This window comes from Orbicella franksi, chromosome 12 (genome assembly GCF_964199315.1).
Source record: "Orbicella franksi chromosome 12, jaOrbFran1.1, whole genome shotgun sequence".
In the NCBI taxonomy this organism is placed as follows: Eukaryota; Metazoa; Cnidaria; class Anthozoa; order Scleractinia; family Merulinidae; genus Orbicella; species Orbicella franksi.
This window is the reverse complement of record NC_138156.1, coordinates 7860562-7880013: the sequence shown is the minus strand read 5'-3', so window position 1 is coordinate 7880013 and position 19452 is coordinate 7860562. Positions and strand designations below refer to the sequence as shown.

The 19452-nt window shown below is 39.8% G+C and overlaps 1 protein-coding gene across 6 annotated transcripts; it reads right to left on the bottom strand.

Annotated features, from left to right (window-relative positions):
• Positions 1 to 834: 834 nt before the first annotated feature.
• On the bottom strand, positions 835 to 19350 carry LOC145464434 (uncharacterized). 6 transcript variants are annotated; one of them, XM_081448334.1, is made up of 31 exons: positions 19038 to 19350; positions 16424 to 17382; positions 15630 to 15717; positions 14378 to 14413; positions 13746 to 13792; positions 13053 to 13577; positions 12475 to 12535; positions 12244 to 12385; positions 11459 to 11506; positions 11235 to 11324; positions 10991 to 11103; positions 10421 to 10742; positions 9241 to 9372; positions 8803 to 8877; positions 8493 to 8666; positions 7903 to 7962; positions 7724 to 7807; positions 7247 to 7348; positions 6666 to 6845; positions 6117 to 6236; positions 5687 to 5796; positions 5496 to 5565; positions 4877 to 4975; positions 4644 to 4709; positions 4522 to 4547; positions 4393 to 4447; positions 4231 to 4287; positions 3842 to 4081; positions 3253 to 3300; positions 2954 to 3049; positions 835 to 2306 (listed from the first exon to the last, which is right to left on the bottom strand). In XM_081448334.1, the coding sequence occupies exons 2-31, from the start codon at positions 17358 to 17360 to the stop codon at positions 2241 to 2243; spliced, it is 4269 nt and encodes a 1422-aa protein (XP_081304460.1). In that variant the 5' UTR covers positions 17361 to 17382; positions 19038 to 19350; the 3' UTR covers positions 835 to 2240. The 6 variants fall into 6 exon arrangements, with proteins under 6 accessions (XP_081304460.1, XP_081304463.1, XP_081304466.1 ...); XM_081448337.1 differs by having other exon boundaries at positions 4644 to 4706; XM_081448340.1 differs by having other exon boundaries at positions 13299 to 13577.
• Between the last annotated feature and the right edge of the window lie 102 nt (positions 19351 to 19452).

The following is a 19452-nucleotide window of genomic DNA, read 5'->3' as shown; positions in this document are numbered from 1 at the left end:
GTGTTTGGAAGTTGTGGTAAAAAACCTATGCTAATTAAGATGTCCAACCAACAATTCTAGAGAATTCTTTCTTCAACAGGCGCTGATCTCATAGTACCGTTATATACGGGTTACATCAGTTATGGGCTTATCCGGTATTCAGTACGGTCATTCAATACGCCCAGCAGTTTCTTGCCTGGGTAATTCCCGAACAATTCTTTTTTAAACAACCTCTGATCACGTATAAGTTTCAAATACACAAGTTACATTACGTGCCTACTTCAAACGACTTCTAGTATTCAGGACAGCAGTTCATTACGCTCAGCAGTTTCTAGCTAATTCAAAAACGGTTTTTTAAACAAGCTTTTGATTTCGTAACAGCAGGGGTTTACGCTTTTGCATTTTGTCACGCACCTGTGCTGAGCACTTTAGGGCAATCGTTGTCAAGTTAATTATTGCTGTTACACCCGGTATTTCCCGGGTAGTCAGTTATGCTGTTGATTGCCTCTGTGTTTTTGCAACGTTAGCAAAAAAAATGCGAGAAACATTTCTCTGCTCCACCCTCGCAATTCCGCTTTTGCGCTGGCGTCCAGTTCCTTCGCATCCGGCTGTACGCGCGTTCCACGATAGAGGAAAAATGGAAAAACTAGAGGACTGGGAATGGTCTAACCCTGGTGTAACCCAGGAGACGTTTTAGTTCCACGAATGTTGTGTATGTGCGACCAACATAACCTCGGATTTCCGGTTATAGGAGATTAGACTTTGTAAATGTTGCACGCGTAGTTTGACTGGGAGCATTTCTCAATTCCCGTGATGTCCCAGCGGTGAAACTCTGCTAAGAAAAATCAACTGAACAATAAAATAAGATCACACTTTTAATATATGTTTAAGTTTTCGGTTGTTAGCTCCACTAACCTATACACACTTTCCTATACAACTCTTAAGTTAAAATATAAAACTTACTGTATTCACACTGTTGGGATAATAATATTAAAATAAAATAAAAATTAAAATAAAACTGCTGAACGGGCCAACACTAGAATAAATATTCGGTGGAAATGTTGCTAGTATTGCAGATAGAAATTTTTAAGTAACTGATAGACTTTTTAGGTAAACATATGTTAATTTACGAGTCTTCTGTGCTGCAGATATACTGGGAACATACTGCGTTAAGTGAATTTTGTAATACAATTTGACAAACGTGCAAGACGAATGGTCACACGAACAACCCTTTTCAACTTGCAATGCAACAATGTTGCAAAAATGTTGGAGTCTTTACTCCATTTGGGGGTGGACCTTTTGACTTTTGATGTGGGTGGGTGATTTCGAACTGAAAAATATATTGCAAGCGTACTTGCCCCAAAATATTCATGCACAAGACCACTGCCAAAAAAGGACAAAAATCACGTACGTTAGTGAGCCGAAAAGAAAACGCGTGTTTACACGCAGAAAAAATAATCATGCATTTGTATATGTGTCCTGAGAAAAGAAATCCTAGTTCCACCCCCCTTCCTCACAAGGCAAATGGTCCAACCCTTAGCGTTGCTCAGATAATTAATTTCTTAAAAACTCCAGTTACTCGCTTAAACCAATCAGAATTAAGATAATTTTATTTCGCCCAATCAGCTGCAAAACCAAGACAATCATGATTTGGCTTGCACGCGTTTTCCCGCGCTTGGCCCGCGCTTGGCAGCAGTCGTGCGGCTTTTCGAGCTATGATTGGTAAAAGGCACTTTTTCCGACCGTCGTTGATTGGCCGTATCACTTAACCCTGGTTTCGGCTACACGACAGTAAGTGTAAATCTGCTGGGAACTACCATAATGCCTGTTATTGTCGCAAGGGTTTTAACTTCGTTTATTTTGCGAGTGGCCAAATTGATAATTGAACACTGGAGAACTTATCCTCAAAAAAGGCAAGGTAGGTATTGCCTGCATGCTGTTATACAAATGTTGGATTATCAACACAAAAATGTCGCGAAGACGTTTTCCGTTAAATTGCAAAACCATTACTTTCGCAACCGTTCTGCTAAAATATGGTAGAATTTAAAAACAGGCCGGAACTGATTCTTCAGTATAAAAAACCGCAGTCCTGAGTGTTTCTTAAAACAAAAAACATCGAGACATCGGCAGAAAAACGAACTTGTACAAAATATTTGAAACAATTACACAAAATAGAACGCGATATTCATTGAAGGATAATATTCGCACGAATAATATAAGCTTATTTAAAACGATATACTGTACACACGAGAGATGCTGTGTTATCTGGAGTTGTCAATTATTTTACGTTGTAATGAGGCGTAAGCTCTTTCCAGTTTCATGTTTTCCTGAAACATAACAAATGAATAAAATCGTTAAAACGGGGCAAGGAGAATTAGGATCTAAAATTGCGTGTGGTAGTTTAACCAACAGTGTTATTTCCTGCATGTGACTTTAAGTGAAGCCTTGGAGCCGACTGGCTCATAGCTGCCGGAGCTTATCCCGGTTTCTGTAGCATGAAGCAGCTAGGAGTATTTCTACTTCTCCTGGACGGGATGCTAGTCCATCGTAGGTCACTCCCCCGCAATTTGGTAGGTTTCCCCAACAAAACGCCGGTACCCATTTATACTCCTGGGTGGAGAGAGGCACTGTGATAGTAAAGTGTCTTGTCCAAGAACATCACACAGTGTCCCCGGCCAGGGCTCGAACCCGGAGTGCTCGATCCGGGGACGAGCGCACCAACCATGAGGCCACCGCGCCTCCATTATGCACGTGGCTTACTGTACATAAACACAGTTACGGCAAGGGTTTGGAGTCAATTCAAACCCTGTACCAATCTTGTCCAAATCTTGTTGGCGTAAAACACGTTGACCTCTAACGTCTCGTGCAACACGACTTTTATGATGTGTTGGGGAGCCTAATATAAAGTAGCCAAGCCTTTTTAACGGCAAAGCGTGAGTCACGTGACAGATAAAAAGGAGGGCTGTTCTGTTACCTTGGTAGCGTGTGTCAGCATTTTCTGCAACTTGGTCATTTCCATCATTTTTTGACTCAACATGGCAGCGTTTCTTTGCGCCTTATCCTCTGTCAACTGTTCGGTAAACACAGATAAACATAACCTTTTAATTCGAAATTAATAACATCAACGATAGAACTATGCAAGCTACTGATTATTTTTTGTAAAAACGGTTGACTTCGGGAGAAAAAGGCTTTTGTTTCAACCGGGTAAGGCGAGTCAATTGAGTTGGTGAAGTAACATATCAAACAAAGAAGGAAGAAACACAGACACTTTACCTTAAGTGCAGTATGAAGCCTTCTGTTTTCTTCATCGCCGCCGTTCATCTTTGAATAAAGAAACAAGCAAATAAATAAACGAATACATAATATCGAACGCTTGGCAAAGAATATCCTTTCTAAACCGATGAAGAGTGACCTTGAGAAGTAAATAAGTCAAAAGAAAATGATAAACAAGGTCCTTCTTGTTAGTTGTACCAGAGATCGTTCTCAATTACAATTGACGTGATTTGAATTTTGTTGGGCTAAAACGAAATATTTAAACCAGCTCTATGACCTTTTTCAGCTTTTTAGTTACTTCAGAGAGCTGGTAACCCTTAAATTTTTCAGAAAATCATTTGAAGTACTTGTATATATTAACTACTAAATGGGGTAAATAAAGTGCACTCACATTGGTGTTGTGTTGTTGTCTCGAAATACCTAGTTTTTCCAGCGTAAACTTAATCAAAAAGCCCTGACAGAGGTCACTGTGTTGTTTTGGCGCAAACTACTTTAATTAGTACGCTCAGTGCCTCTCTACACAGAGGAATAGAACCATGGGGGGGGGGGGGGGGGGGAATAGGTTTTTCAAATATCACCGTAATCATACCGATTCAGTGGACATCACACTACAGTGGCTATCATTCAGTGAGTCGTTCTCAGTCGACTTCCGCAGACTGTCATTTTGAGCCCGCAGTTGTTGGACCCTTCCCTGCAAGTGACGTAACAGTCGGGCAGTGCTGGTGTCTTCACCAGGTCTCGGGCTGGGCGTTGTCGAGCTGAGACTGGTGCCAACTCCGCTCTCCGGAGGAGAGGATGTGCCATTCACCATGGGGCTACCGGCAGGGGTCTGGGTAAAGAACAAAATCAGAATAGATATTCGAGTGAGCGATATTACACGAAGTACTGATTGGCAAAATATCTGTGCGTCCTTCTCTGTTTATGGCAATAGCGAGAATGGCAAACTGTTGTCTACGAAAATGAAAGACTTTCACTTACAGCAGCCTTTGCCTGCTTGAGTTCTTTTTCCAGACGGTCTATAGTCTTCTGATAGGCCTGGAAATAAAGAACAAACAAGTATAAACTTCTAATCACAAGAGACGCTGAATGGGGAAAGAAAGTTCAGCAGAGTTTTCGACACACAAGGCAGGACAGACTTACTGTTCTCTCAGACTTCATCTGTAAAGCGTTTCGTTCACTTTCTTCTTGGTATTGCCTGTACAACAGTAACAGAAATGAAGTAGTCACAATTTAGGTAGGCCTTTTAAAAAGGAAGATTACTTTGCTTACCTTTTCATTCTAGCCACTTCGTCGTCCTATCAAAGAAACGACAAGAAACATTTTAGAAAATCTCAGAACAAAACTGGTGTTTTGTGACATTGAAATACAAGGATATTCGATAATGTTCAGACCTTTGCAGCGAGCGCCTTCTTGAACAAGTTCACTTGCTGAGGAGTGAGTTCTCCACTACCTTGCTGCTGAAAATAAAATAAAGCATAAAGATTAGACGTTTGGACACTTAACGCTAATTGGATTCAGTCAGGAATACAAGCCGAAAGCACGACGATTTTTCGAGCACACCCGACAGCAGTATAGTGTATCCCGGATTACAATCCTAAATTTCTAAGGATGTGAGCACAATTACCTGTTTCTTGAGAGATAGTTCTCTGTTGTTCTGTTCAAGCTCCTTGCGGGCTTCAATTAAATGGTGTCTTAGCTCTTCATTGTGGGAGCGAAGATTTAGCTGTAATTAGAGGAAAAAATAGAATAGTGAATATTTTTAATCATGCTGGGAAATATACGGGAAAGGTAACCTCAACCTTGGCTAACCTCAAAACTAGAGCAGGGATACCGAGGTGAAAAGGAGAGAAATGACGAAAAAGTGTAAAATAGCAAACTTTCACTTCGGGCAAATCTTGTTTTTAAGAAAAGCAAGTCCAATTTTGAACTAAAAGACATAGAGTAAGTTGGGAGTAAGCGAGAAAAGAGAAACAAACATAAACACAGGTCTGCAAACTAGTAAAACTGTACTGGCATCTTCGGAAATCTTCGTAGACGTCCCTGAAGAATTTCGATCGCTGTTGTCCCATCGGAAATAGTACGGCAGCTTCTTATGGTGTCATGTTGACGTCATGGTGGAAGTCTTGTTGCTAAGCTACCGTTCTTAGAACAAGCCCACGGTCAATCACCTCTCATGTGTTTGCGAGTTTAACCTACGTCGTAATTGTTCTCCCAGCTAAGTGCCAAGTTTAATGTGTAATTACCAGTGCATCCCGGGCAGGACTGTTCGTTGTCGACCGAGGACTTTCGCCAAGATAACTACCTGATAAATTTCTAAGAGAAAAAAGAAAACAGTTACGCACACATTGGTATATATCTTTGTCAATACGGATAGTAAACGAACGAACCCAACTCGTAAATGATACAATTCAATATACCGACGATCTTTAGTTACCTGACAGGGGTGGTGTTAGCGGAATCTCCAAGCAGTGCTGCGGTTTTTCGACACTCCTCCGTGATTTCCATGGCAGTCTCCTTCTCGGATGCCTCTGCTAACGCACTTAACTAAAGCAAGCAAAACAAACAACCAGCAAACAGTCACGAATCAGAACTTTTGAAAACGGATTTTCGTACAAAAATACCTGATAAGAAAAGAGAAGAGAATATTGAGCAAAAAGGTTAAAGGTTCGGCTGTAAATTCCGCTTTCGGACAACGCTGGAATTAATCTAGAATAAAGTAATAGTGCTTTGCAGTTTTAAAATTTTTTTCTGGTTAAAAAAGAAGACCCAATGTTACACAAACTGATACGTTTTTTTCTACTCAAGGGCAAATTGTCAAAGTTTGTGTTAGTGGTTTAGGATCATGTAATATAAAATGACGTTACCTCCTGTATCTTGTCTTTCATCTTTACAATCTCTTCTTTAGCTTCATTTCTGACTTGCGCCACGGCATTGACCTTTTCCTGTTCAGCTTGCAAGTTCAATTCTCGTAATCTTTCGATTTCCTGCGGGCCAGCAATGTGGTATGGTCAGCAGATTGTCTGAATCACAGTCATAGCTACGTCACTCATTTTGCAACTTCTTCCTCCACCCACCCCTCCACTACTCGGTAAACTCGCGAAACAGGTGTAGTCGAGCCATCCCTGCGCCGATGAGGGATCGTGACTACGTGTAAGGTTACGTGAGGTGTCCGTTAGCGGAAGTTCGGCTCTATCACTATTGGTAAATTACAAGAATTTTCGAAATTCAAAGAACCTGATGGGATATTTACAGAACGCGAGATACAAAAGCTTTTCGAGCTTTCTACCGAGATTCCAAGTGGCCGGTTTATTGTGTTACTACACTCAAGCAAATGATAACAATTTCCGTGTCGTTCACGAGTAAAATAGTTGACATCCACTGAACAGTCACAAAAAAGAGAAAACTTTACAAACCTTTTTAATTTTGTTGACAGAGGTATTGAGATGAGTGTGTCCTTGTCTTTCAGCCTCAAGTTCTTCTCGCACTTGTTTCAATGCTGACTCGTATTTATCCCGTATTTCCTCGAGTTTAGCCTGGTGCCGCACGCGTTCTCGGTTAGTGGTCTCGCGCTCTTTCTCAAGTGCATTTCGAATCTGACAAAAAAAAAAAAAGCCAAAAACAAATAGCTTGATTTTGTAGAACGGTTAACTGTTACATGTAAAACTGTTTAAACTTTGAAATTACAGGGTGTTTACCATTTGTCAGAATAAACCGGTTGGGACGACTTTTGAATAATATGGTAAGGGTTTTTCTAAAATCAGCAAACCAACCGAACGAGATGGCACTTACCATTTGCAATTGAATTTCCCGTAATTGTTTTTGGCTGATGAGAGACTGGAAACTGGGAAATGTAGCAAATGGTAAGAAAATTCCCGCCATTTCGTTCCGAACGGAAAAAAGAGGACTACTTCTGGAGGTACAGTAGTCCACAAACCGGTTTCCCGGAAAATTACTGTTCCGTTTGGTCTTCAATAACAGTTTTCTAAGCACTCACATGTTCCTGTGCTTCGTTTCTCATTTTCTCTCCTAATAATCTCGTAGCGTCTTCTTGCTGTCGAACCAGACCTCTTAGCATGGCAATCTCATCATCTTTATTCTGTCGTAAAAAAGGAAAGGGTAACATTTTTTTTCCAAACGATGCTCTGCGAAACAAACAGCTGTTTTCTTTCTACAGCGTAGTTCTAGGAAAGACTAATTGTTTTAATTTACTCACTCGCTCACTCACTCATCCTCTTCGCTCCTGTAAGTGGAGCATAAGGCTAAAACAAATAGTTTAAAGTACATTCAACTTAAAAAGGATCTAGTGATGGGATGACAATCTGTTTTCAAGCGAAACGTAAGGACCTTAAACAGAACAAGACTACAGCGACTCTCATCTCCGTTGTCCCTCGCCGATTTCCGCTCGACACTACTTCCGTTCGCACGTGCGTTGCGCTTGCTCGACAAATTCAAACAGGAACTTCTCTCTAACCTTTATCACTTGACTGAGCTCGTCTGTGTGGGAGGAAGATTTCTCCTCTTGTCTTCTCAATTCCAACATTTTCTCCTCGAGGAGCTGCCAAAAAAATTTAAACACACACTATGGTTAGTCAAAGTAACAAATACGTTTTACCAAGTGGTCAGGTAAAAGCATTTCTGGAATCATTTTACCTCCTCAGTTCGTCTTTGCTTCTCGTGAAGAGCAGCCTGCTTCTCGTTCAAAGACTCAACCTGTGAAAAATTCAGCATGATGATGAACGATAATCGAAAGTGATAACCAGAACAAGTTTTCAGTGAAATCAGAAAGCTGCGTTCACTGTAATTTTAGTCTTAAAGGCCTTTTCCACTGACTGCTGGAAGTAATGATGTGTGACATTCTCTAACCAATTAGAGAACACTTACTGCTTTTTCAACCAATCAAGAGCAAACGCAAAGCCAAGAGTGACAAGGTAAACGCGTATTTCCCCGCGCTTGACAAAGGTTGCCTTTTTTGAGTCAAGTTCTGATTAGTACATTCCTCTATTTGCGTTTGTTTTACGTCATCGAGCTCTGTTATTGGTTAAGAAAACAGCATGCGTGCATTGTGTTCCAACCAATCAAAGTGGAGATACGGTCGTTTTGGCCAATTAGGTGCAATACTACTTCAGCTTACAAGCTACAAGGTTTGCATTTTGGTTTATTGAACTCCTAGGTCTGTTCTCCTATTTAGTAGGATAAAAGACGAGGAAGAATTAAAGAAAATAAAATTTGCCTCATCACACCTCAATTCTCAAGGACTTGGCGTGCGTGTGTTGTTTCGCTATGTTCTCTTTCCACTCACTCTCACAATCAAACAACTTCTGCTGTTCTTGGAACAGTTGACTCTTGAGTTTTGTTATCTCTTCCTCGTAGTTTTTCAAGTTGCTCTGTAACTGAGAAATCGCGTGATCTCTTTCCTGTGATGAAATGAAAAAAGTCTCAGTTAAAAACAGTCACCTTAAATCACTAACAGAGACAAGAATACTTTTGCATATTAATGTGAGATCAGCAACAGCTTTCCAGTTTTTCTAATTTGGCTGCATGTATAGATACCTGTAACTTTTTATTGATTCCTTCTGCATCTCTTCGAGTATTTTCACGTAAAGAGTCCAACTCCATTTCTTTCTCCTATATCAGAAAATGAATGAATACATGTTAAATACATTCACTGATATATGATAAGTGATTAACTTATTTCCGGTTGAATACAACCTCCCACGACAGAAAAAAAAAAATACACAGGTGGAGTGAGTGAAGGCTGCACGTACAAAGAATCAACAATGAATACCATCTGCTCAACGACTAAGAAAATGCAGAAACACAAATTTTAGTCGAGCGCTATAAATAGTTTTTAATCTTAACTTTTAGGTGTTCACCGTCGGCTATTTTACCTAGACACGTTTATAAAGTTGTTGTAGACTTTATCTAAAAGCTGCAGTTTTAGACATACAATAAGAGGAAAGGCGAAACAACTCAGATATTTCCACTCACCCTTATGAATCTGTTTTTCAGCACTTCTATCTCCTTGTCGTGCATTTCTTTGGATTCATCTTGCAGTTTGTGGATGGCGTTGATTCTCTCGTAGTGAGAATCTCGCGCCTTTTGACGTTCATCTTCAAGTTGCTATGAAAATGAAAAAAAAAAGTGTTACAACACAAATAAGTCAAACGCAATTGTAACAAACGAAGTGTCTCGCAACTGGACATTTAAAAAAAAAAAAAAAAAACCTGCTGGATTGTATTACTGCATTAGGAGGAGCGCTGTGTATTTTCTGTTCTTTAGGAACTTTATCAAGAAGTGAAAACTTTCCAAAGGATGCCGGAAGAACACAGAACAATTGCTTCCGAGTTTTCTGTAAAAGAATAGTGATCAGGAACCAGAGAGATCATGCTACTCTACCAAATTTAACCAATTATGACGGCTACTTCTGTTGTGGTGACGATACTTTTAATATATTTTCTATTAATTAATGGAAATTATCAAAAAGTGATCAGCCAAAATACATGTCGGACAGTCGGTTATGAAGATTATTTCTGTTGTAGTAAGGCTACTTTTAATCTATATTCTAATAATTAATCGAAATTATCAAAGAGTGATCGGTCAAAATACATGTCGGACAGCCAGCTCTTTACGTAGCCTGCAAGCAGGCTCACGTTGGAGCACGAGCACAAGCGCGCGCGTACCCGCGTCCGCGAAATCGAGCGGCGAAGCCGTGAGACGAGAAATTTCCCTCACCCCGGATCGCTTTGCTCTTCGCCGCTCGCAAGATATTCTTTACGCAGAGTTCACGATTTGGCAGAGAGCTGTTTGTCGTCCTCTCTCCCCAATACGTGCTTCTGTCACACTTCATGCTCGCTGCACACAAGACCACAAAACCACTAAGAAACCACTTTAAGAGCCATGTTCAGGCGTTAAGAATATCGGCATTAATAATAAAAGGCTTGAAAGTACAAGTATCAGTAGTTCCTCTAGTAGTGTCGTTTGGGTGAGGCTAGTTCTGGAAAGAACTATTGTTAGTGAATGAGAGTCAAGTCGTTTGTCAGTCGATAGGATAACTAGTCGATGGTGTTATAAGTTTGGTCCGTTGAAACCGACTGGTCAGTTTAGTCGTGATGGTATTGGCTGTAACCCTCGTGTAAGATTTGTCAACAGTAATTGCTAAGTTACTGACCTGCTTGAGTTTTTCCACGCTTTCCTTCGACCCCCGTTGTTCTTCATGCAATTGCTCCTGGAGAGCTCGAATCTTTTCCAGGTGATTTTGTTTTTCATTAGCAAAGTTCCCTTCAGCCTGTTTAAGCTGAGATCGCAACGATTCCACCTCGCTATGAAGTTGATCTTTCTCTATGCTCAGCTCTAGGACTTTCAACTCGTTCTTCTTTTCGACTTCAACCACTTGCTTAGCCTCCTGTTTTTGTCTGCTGAGGCAGTTTCGGATTTCTTTGATTTCATGTTGGATATTGTCTCTTTGCAGCTCAAGGTCCATAAGCTGAGATCTGAAGATTCCCAAGTAAAACTGTATCAATGTCAGGCACAAAAGAAAGATTTTGGATTGAACAAAGAACACAGGAAAAAAACTCAGTTTTTCTAATTCTGTAATTCCATTTATAGCGTCAAAACAGTCTAACATACAAGACGTAAAAAGAATTTAATTTAGTAAATTTTCCACTGATCTTCGTCTCTGCCAGCAGCAAAACTCAACTCATATCTTTAAACAACAAAAAATTTTCCCGGTTTCATTTACCTAGTTTTCGTTGCCTGTTGTCTGTATTGCTCCACCAAATTTTCAGATGATTTCACTTCAGCTGCATTGCGTTTGATTGTCTCTTCCAGAGCTTGAATCTCCTGCAAAGCAATCTGTATAGAGAAAAAGAGTTAAAGTACGTGTGTAACCATTCATCTACAAGCTTGAGACAGAATGTTGGCAAGAGGTCTTATTGTTTATCCCTGTCTTTAATTAATGCTAATTGAAACAGGTGTTCATGTACCTTTTTCCTTGATGCGGCCTCTTCGAGTTCAAACTCCACGTTTTTAACTTCTTGCAAGCTTCTATGTAGTTTCCTTTCATTCTCCTGCAACTGTATAAAACAACAAGCTTTGAGGGCCTCCCACAGGTTTTGGGGAACAAGGGATCATTTTTAGTAAATCTGTGTAGAAAGTTAAAAGAGTTTTTAAACACAAAGGAGCAACAGATCTTTAATCAACTTCTTACCTTGAGCATCATTCTATGAGCTTCTCTTTGTGCTTCTAACTTGTCTGCCTACAAAAGAAATGATGCTTTGTTTAAAGCAATTTGCGTAAAGGAAGAGCATAACACCTTGATTTTGAGAGAATCTGTTTCGCGTTGGTTCGGCAATAATGCTTCAACCACTAAGAGAAAAGTGGAAAGATAGGGTGGGGTCATATCCTCATTGTGCCTATGTGACACATAAGGTTGACTGCGATACTATAGTTTTCCACTTTTGCCTTTCACTTGAAATTCTCTCCAGTTGACTCCATATCTTTCCCAACTAAAGGTTTTAATTTCAGCCATGATAGTCCTCCAAGTTTCTTTCGTTCAGCATCTGGTTGTTTGTCTTAATGCAGTTTCTCAGAACATGCCCAAGTCATCTATGTCTCTGTTGCTTGGTTATTGTAGTGACGTTTCTCTGACCTGTCTTGGGGATAGAGAACCTCATTGCAGATACTTTGGAGCCAATCAGTTCTGCAGATCTTTTGCAGGTATATGAAGTATAATTGGTAGCCTGAATGGCAATGCTCTTTGACTATCCGTCTGGGTAACCCTCCAGCAATCTGCACCATACAGTAGTTCTTGACTAACAAGATGTTGTTGTAAAAGATGTACAGGTAGGGTGAGGGAGGAAACAGAGAGGAAGGATGGAGTGGCAGGGTGTGGAAGGCGACTCCGAAAATGTTAAAATACAAATTAGAACCTACAGCTGTAACTGCCTGAGTAGGTTCATCATCAAAAGGTCAGTGACATGTAGTTTGACTCACCTGATGAGACTTGGGTGGTGAAAACACAGCCTGGGATTTTGTTTGAGGAGTTGACGTCATAAATCCTGCAGACACTGCTCCACTATCCTGATAATCAAACCTTCTGGAATTCCCACTATCAGAAAACTTTTCAACTTGAAACCTGGAATTATGAAAAACATGAATTAAAGAATAATTTCATGCAAACCATGTAACTGGATATGTTGAGAAATGACAACATGTTAAAATTACCGCTGATCGTTCCTGTCTTTGTGTGGCAATGAATAACTTTCATCAGGATGGAGAGCTGTCACTGTCAAAAATAAATGCATGGAAATGACGTGTTGAAGCAGAAACTGTGGTACAAAATAAACAGCCAAGCACTGTACAAGTTAGGGAAGATTAGAACCTTGTAGGCACAATTTTTATGTTTATATGACTTGGAAATTACCACTTCATAAAAGGGCCAGGTATAAAGGTTGCTGATACCATAGTGACAGCTGACTTTTCCTACATCAGTACAAAATAGTTTGGGTCACCCTCACTAGAGGCATTTTTTTTTTCAGTTTTCGTATATATTCAAGATCTACAAAGACAAAACTGCTTTTAATTATAATAATACAGTGGTCTTGGACTTTATGAATGCGTCTTTTGATCTTCTTCTAATCGATTAACTTGTTTGTGTGCTCAAATCTTCTCCCTCTATGCTCCGGAACTTCTGATGATGCCATTCGACAGCAGAGCACCTTGCCTTGGTTCTTACATGTGTATGTATCTGCTCTGTATCCCCCGCACTACTCCACCCAACTATGCCACTATATTACCCTCACCTTTCTGCTTTGATGAAGACTGTGTTTTAACATTCTGTTCATAGCTATGCACAGCTGTTCTGCCTAACTCATCCATATTATGTGCAGGTGATACACTTCGAGTTTGTAAATAAGACATCCCATCAAGTTCATTGTGATAATATTCCCTTTGTTCCTCAGTATTGTCACTAGCATCATCATCATCGTCATCATCACCGTCATAGTTCATAGCTGCTCTAAAAGCAGAAGTCTCCTTGATAAACTCACCGTCTATTGCCTGGTGACGGTCTCTCTGCTGTGTTTCTCTTGAGCCTGTTACATCTTCTCTAAACCGTACTTCTTTGCGAGTTGCTGAGCCGTGCCGTCTTGCTGATGTTGATACACTGGACTCAAAAGAGCTACTTCGATCTGTGAGGGTTCCACTGTTTTGCTCGTCTGTCCGTAATCGTACTTGAGGTGACCCAGACTTTTGGAGGGACTGTTGTGTTACACTACTAGTGTGACTTAGAGTTCCTCTTTCTTCAATCTGGCCATCAGATCTAGAAACTAACATTACAAAAAACTAGGTGATTACTGCATCCTTTCTCTTATAGGCATTGTGTTTGCATTGCACTATATTAACACCTCTTTGTTTGCATTCTTGTCACTGTTTTAGAGCAATGAAACTTTTAGTCGATTGCAACAATCTAAATGGTTGTTGATTTACATTCTTACCTTCCTGAACACTTCCTGACCCTGAGGCAGAACTCTTGGATCGACTGCTGCATGCAAGGAATCAAAAGTTACTTGTAACTTAACTGTAATTCTACTCAAACCTACAATAATCGTTAGCAAGAAGCTTTAGTGATAAGGGAACAAACAAAACTGTCCTCTTAGAAAAAAATGAATGGTTCCTGGCTACATAAAACTACTGCTCAAAGTAGTCATGTCTACAGATGCTACAACTGTATCGTCAGCATTGACCATGTCTATTTCTTTTTGTGCAAGATTTTTCTTTGAGTCACCAGGGACATGTGTAACCCAGCGATACAGAATATTCCTCAAACTACCCATCTGTAAAGCAGTAAAGCATAACAGAAGAGGCGGCTACTAAGCCTAGTGTCAAATTATAGCCCTGACACCCATGATTTCCATTCCTGCAGCATGACATGATTAGGAGTAACTTCGCCTGGTTGGGATGCTAACCCAACATGGGTTGCAGGCGAGCTCCCCTAAACATATCTGCCCAGTTGTTCTTCACTAATGATTATGTTAACATCGATCACAGGTTGAATATGCATGGGACACTGCAGGATTAGTGCAAGTTGTTATGCCAAACATTAATGCGTACTTATTAACCTTCTTACCTAACTTGAAACTTCCACAGCGGTTTTCGTGTCATTCTAATGTTATATATGCAAGTGTTAGTTGACAAAGTTAGTTCATTTCTGGGAGTGTTAAGAAGTTAGCACAAAAAAACATGAAAGATGTATATTAGCTACGTGTTCAGTCTACACATCCTGCATTAGCAAACAAGCTGGCAAAGTTGTTATTTAAAGGTTATGATATACATAATACCGATTCTGATTCCTTACAAGTGCACACAGTAGTTGAAGGAAATTCTTTTACAAAGCTATGCATGTCCATGTAGGCAGTTTTCCAGGTTGACTTTGTTCTCTCTGGTTTTCATATAATGCAACAACTAGGCATATTAATCACTCCTGGCATGTGCACTCCTGGCCATGACCGGGTTGTTCAGAGCCGGATTAAGCTAACCCAGGATACACGAGAATTTTGATTTCAGGTTTGTAACTTTTTAGTGAGGTCTTCTGTTTACATTGTTTGCCCTTCAGTTTTGAGCCTGAGCAATCTCAAAACACACATAACATAAGAAGGGAAAAACATTGTTATGGAAGAAAAATGAACACTTTGGTTAACTTTTAATCCTGAGTTAGTGTTATCAGCTATCAAAAAACTCAGCCCACGGTTCTGTCTCCTTTTATCAAGAGTCCAGCACACTAAACATTAGGAAACCAAGCCTTCCCATGCTATATTAATGTCCTGCTCTTTTCATTGATTTTGTCCTTCTTTTCACTGTACATATTTATCATTTTACAATCACTGTACAGACGACATAAGAGTTCCTGTATCGTAAATAGGGGTGAAGGGATAAACTCTGCATATGACCCAAGTGGCTCATCAGGCTGGGGCTTATCCCGGTTTCAGTAAGCATGAAGTGACAAGGAGTACTACCCAGCATTAAATTTGCTGGTACCCATTTATACACCTGCATGGAGAGAGGCACTGTGAGAGTTAAGTGTCTTGCCCAAGAACACAACACAATATCCCCGGCCAAGGCTCAAACCTGGACACGGAGTTGAGCACACTAACCAGGAGGCCAACGCAACTCTCACTGTATCGTAAATAGATGACATTTTATAGGATGGGTCAAGATGACTGGTGATTACTGCAGACCACTATAATTTCAGCCAATTCTGCTTTGGTGACCATCATGTTCACTCACATACATATCAGCTACACAGCCTATCAGTTTCTCTTGTGTTTTGTGTTAGAAAGCCAAGTTTCAGCCATGTGCTGTTGAACCTTTCTCATCCTTACCTAGAGGAGCTGTAGTAATTATCCATTTGGCCTCCAAACAGCTTAGACAAAAGTTCTGCCCCTTCTCTTACTTTGTCATCAAAATACTCTGAACAGGAAAATCACAAAGTAAACATTGGTTACTAAGGGACTACATAGGAATAGACTTAAAATTAAATAACCAAGAATAGACATAATGTAATTGCATCAGAGTACTTCCAATGAGTTCCAGCACTTGCAAAAGCTCTGGTGGGTTACTCCGTTTTGAATTGCCATTATTATGAGACAGTGTTACTCAAGCCACCTACTTCAAACCTATTATTCACGGCATGAATATCCACCTAGCTAGGTAAAGTAATGTTAAGGTAAGGTCTACCCATCAAGCCAGCACTTATCTCCGAGCAACTCCAGTTTCTGCAGCAGGAAGCAACTAGGAGCATTTCTACTCCCTCCTGAATGGGATGCTGGTCAATCCCAGGGTTATCCCCCACCCCCCTGTATATCCACCAGTCACTTTAGACTTCTACAAGATCAGGACCACATTTATAATACTGTCTGATATATTCAGATCATTGTAAACATTCAGTAGCCCAGTTTCTAAATTACTTGCCTCAGTCAAGCTACTCAGTGCAATATAAATGTGCACAGCTAATAGATATTTGTAAATAAGGCTCTGCTCTATGGAATGTTGAATAGACTTAAAGCACACAATTTACTATATTTTACAATTTTATCAGTTGAAAGGGAAGTGGAACAAATTATTATTAGTTAACTATCATTATATTATAATATTATGTTTACTGAATAATACTCACCATTTGTGCCAGCATCAAAATTAACAGCCAGATTAAGCTCCTTGAGTTTTGCAGTGAAATCCTCATCCTCCTCATGATCAACCTCTCTTCTGATCAGGTCTTCTGTTGCCTCAGACATTTCACTTTCCAAGTCATTTGATTCAATTTCTACAGAATTATGGCCACCATTTACCATGTCCACAGATATCTCGGAGTCAATCTCCCAATTATTTTGATTGACCGGCAGGACACTTTCCCGCACTGGTGACCTGCCAGGTTCAACATGTTTCCTTTTAGAATTCACCTTGTCCCTCGTAGGAGGAGTCAACTGAGATGTATCATAAGGTAATTCATGCTTCATTTTAGGACTTCCAATGGTTTTTTGATATGTATGAATCGACTTATTACCCTCTGGTGACTGAAATTTACTTGGACCATCTGGGTGCTTAGCATACAGGAAGCTCTCTGAAACTTGTTTTTTACTTTTTGGCATTCTTTCAACATCTTGATTGTACCTTACGGTGTCTGTTCCATAATTACTCTGGACTTTTTGGCTTTGTCCTCTCAAAAGATCTCCAGTAGTATAATTCTGTTGCGTTTGTGACTTCCCATCACCCTTTGCTGTAACTTTACTTGAATGCATCTTCTCCACTTGCCTTGCGGTGCTGTGACCCGGTGATCTTTGTGACCCACCTGGGCCTTTTCCTGGTTTAACATTCACAACCTTTCTTTGTGGAGATCTTAAATTAGCTGAATTTATTTGTTGTAATTTTTGAGGTGAATGTTGAGGCGATGAGTGGTATGATCTACCAATGGATGAAGGAGCTCTTGCTCTTTCATGGGTTTGAATATCGTCGTCATCATCAATTTCCCTGATGGAGACATTCTGTCCTAAGAGATATTCAGTATCATCACTGCATATTGAATTATCAGAATGTCCACTGGTATCTGCATCCATGTTTTTCTTCCAACAGAAACATCTGCAAATTTTGAAAGAAAAAGTCACACAAGGCTAAAATTAATAATGGCAAAATGAGCACACTAAGTTAAATTATATATTTGAGGGTTAGTCAATTTTACTTCACACTCATTCAATTCTCAACTCTCTATCTCAACCAAATATGTGACAAGTGTCAACTCAAAACTTTGCATAGGTTATTCAAAGGGTTATGCAGTCAAGAAAGTGTATTGAAAGAGTGAAATGCTTGAGTGATCATGACCAGTACACATTAATTTTACTGATAGGTAATACATATATTGACAAAATATACATACTGTATTTAATTAGCCTTTTAATTTCTATATGCCTTGTCCCAATGTACTTGCTAGTGAGGCATCTAATCAAACCACGTACAACAGCCATTTACAATGATTAATTTTATCCATAACAAAATCCCTAGGATCGATTTCAATATAATTGTATCAATAACACCTTGTTGCATTGACACTGAGCTTAGTTTTGCACCAGCATTGACAATTAACAGCAATTTGAAAAGAAATTTGCATATGCATCAATTGCTGTCTAGCAATGAACTGCGAAGCAATTGTCTGCATTCCAGTGTCCTGAAGAAATCATAATCATATCTTCATGCATAACAATGGACTGTAGACAAAGAACTAGCTCAAATTGATAATGACTTGGTTAAGAGCCAAAATAATTAAACGTTATTAATTTTTCACTGCATTACACAAACAGTAAACTATTAGAACAAAAGTAGCTCTACATTGAAACTTTCATAAAGAGATGTACAATTCTGAAGCAACTCAATTTCCTGAGCTAACTTTAAATTTATATTTCCAACGTTGATGTTTTGAAAGCGCTCCATATGTCCCCACAGGAATAAGTAAATTGTTCCCTGGCTACGGACGCTACTGAATTATTCATGGAGAGTTAAATATAATACGCCAGCTTGTCAAAGTTTATTTGTTTCTAGTTTAATTTGTGTTGAAATATTAAGCAAGTTTATCTTATCCTTTCTGCTGATTTCTACCTAAACGGTTAACCACAGCACCAAAACAGAGCTCTAAGTCAGCCACTGCATGATCTGACGAAAAAACGTAGAGTTCTACTTCAACTCCCGCGTTTTTGAAATACGATCACCGCGTGATATAACCAGAAGTGCGTAGATTTTGCTTGAGCATGATCGTGTTTTTCGTGAAGCTTAGAATACGAAAACGAGAAAAAACCCTTCAAAACTACAACAAAGAAGTGTCAAAATCTCCCCCTTGTTTAGTTACTTTTTCATTCACCAATTTACACAGAAACTATCCCTTGTTCAACAATCGGTCTATGAGCGGTGTAAGGTAAGCTGCTCTTCACCGCAGCTGAAATATGATACAACAATTCGATTAGGTGTTCGATTCAACTGGTAATCGTGTGAAGTAGTTGCGATCAGTTCCTGAATCAAGTTTTCGATTTATCATTCTAGAATATTTCGATCACGAATGAAACGTACATACCTAGCTTCTCAAGCAAGCTATTTACTTTCCAAGTGAATTAGCATGTTAGCGCTAATTGAAGCAGAAAAGACCACCAAGTCAAAATCTACACAAACTTCTATCAAGAAAACAGCACCCAACTTGTGTACATATACCTGAAAAGGCAGATCATTGCAGTTATATAAAGTAGACTTACCAAACTGTTTCGTCGCACAACTTGTACGGAATCGTTTGTTCCGCTGTTCAACGGCCAAGTGTTATTCAAAGAAGTTTGAAGAGTGTAAACGTTCTTGTTTCCACGTCCCGTTCGAAGACAAGCTCTTGAGCGCGGGACAGATGTTTGAACAAAGAACGATGCAACTCACCACAGAGAAGGCATATCAAGCACAGTGGGTGTCTATGATCAAGCTTTCTGTGGTCGATTGAACAAGCAATTTCTTAAAGAAGGGTAATTCCAACTATTTTTCAAATCCAGCGAAAATGCCCGCCACGATCGATCGACCAGATTCGTTGACATCGAAGCTGTCAGAATCAATCAGGTTTGAAACTATGGGCAAGAGCCCTGGGGATGAGAATAATTTTCCTCAGTAGAGAGGGGAGGGAAGCGGAAT

Bases quoted from the DNA above. Each gene is read 5' to 3' on its own strand.
- LOC145464434 (XM_081448334.1), bottom strand. From the start codon at position 17,360: ATGGATGCAGATACCAGTGGACATTCTGATAATTCAATATGCAGTGAT. The intron at 7,808-7,902 runs GTAAAATGATTC...TTTTTTTGGCAG, and splicing joins AGCAAAGACGAACTGAGGAG to CTCCTCGAGGAGAAAATGTT. The intron at 4,548-4,643 runs GTCTGAACATTA...TTTCTTTGATAG, and splicing joins AGAAGGCGCTCGCTGCAAAG to GACGACGAAGTGGCTAGAAT.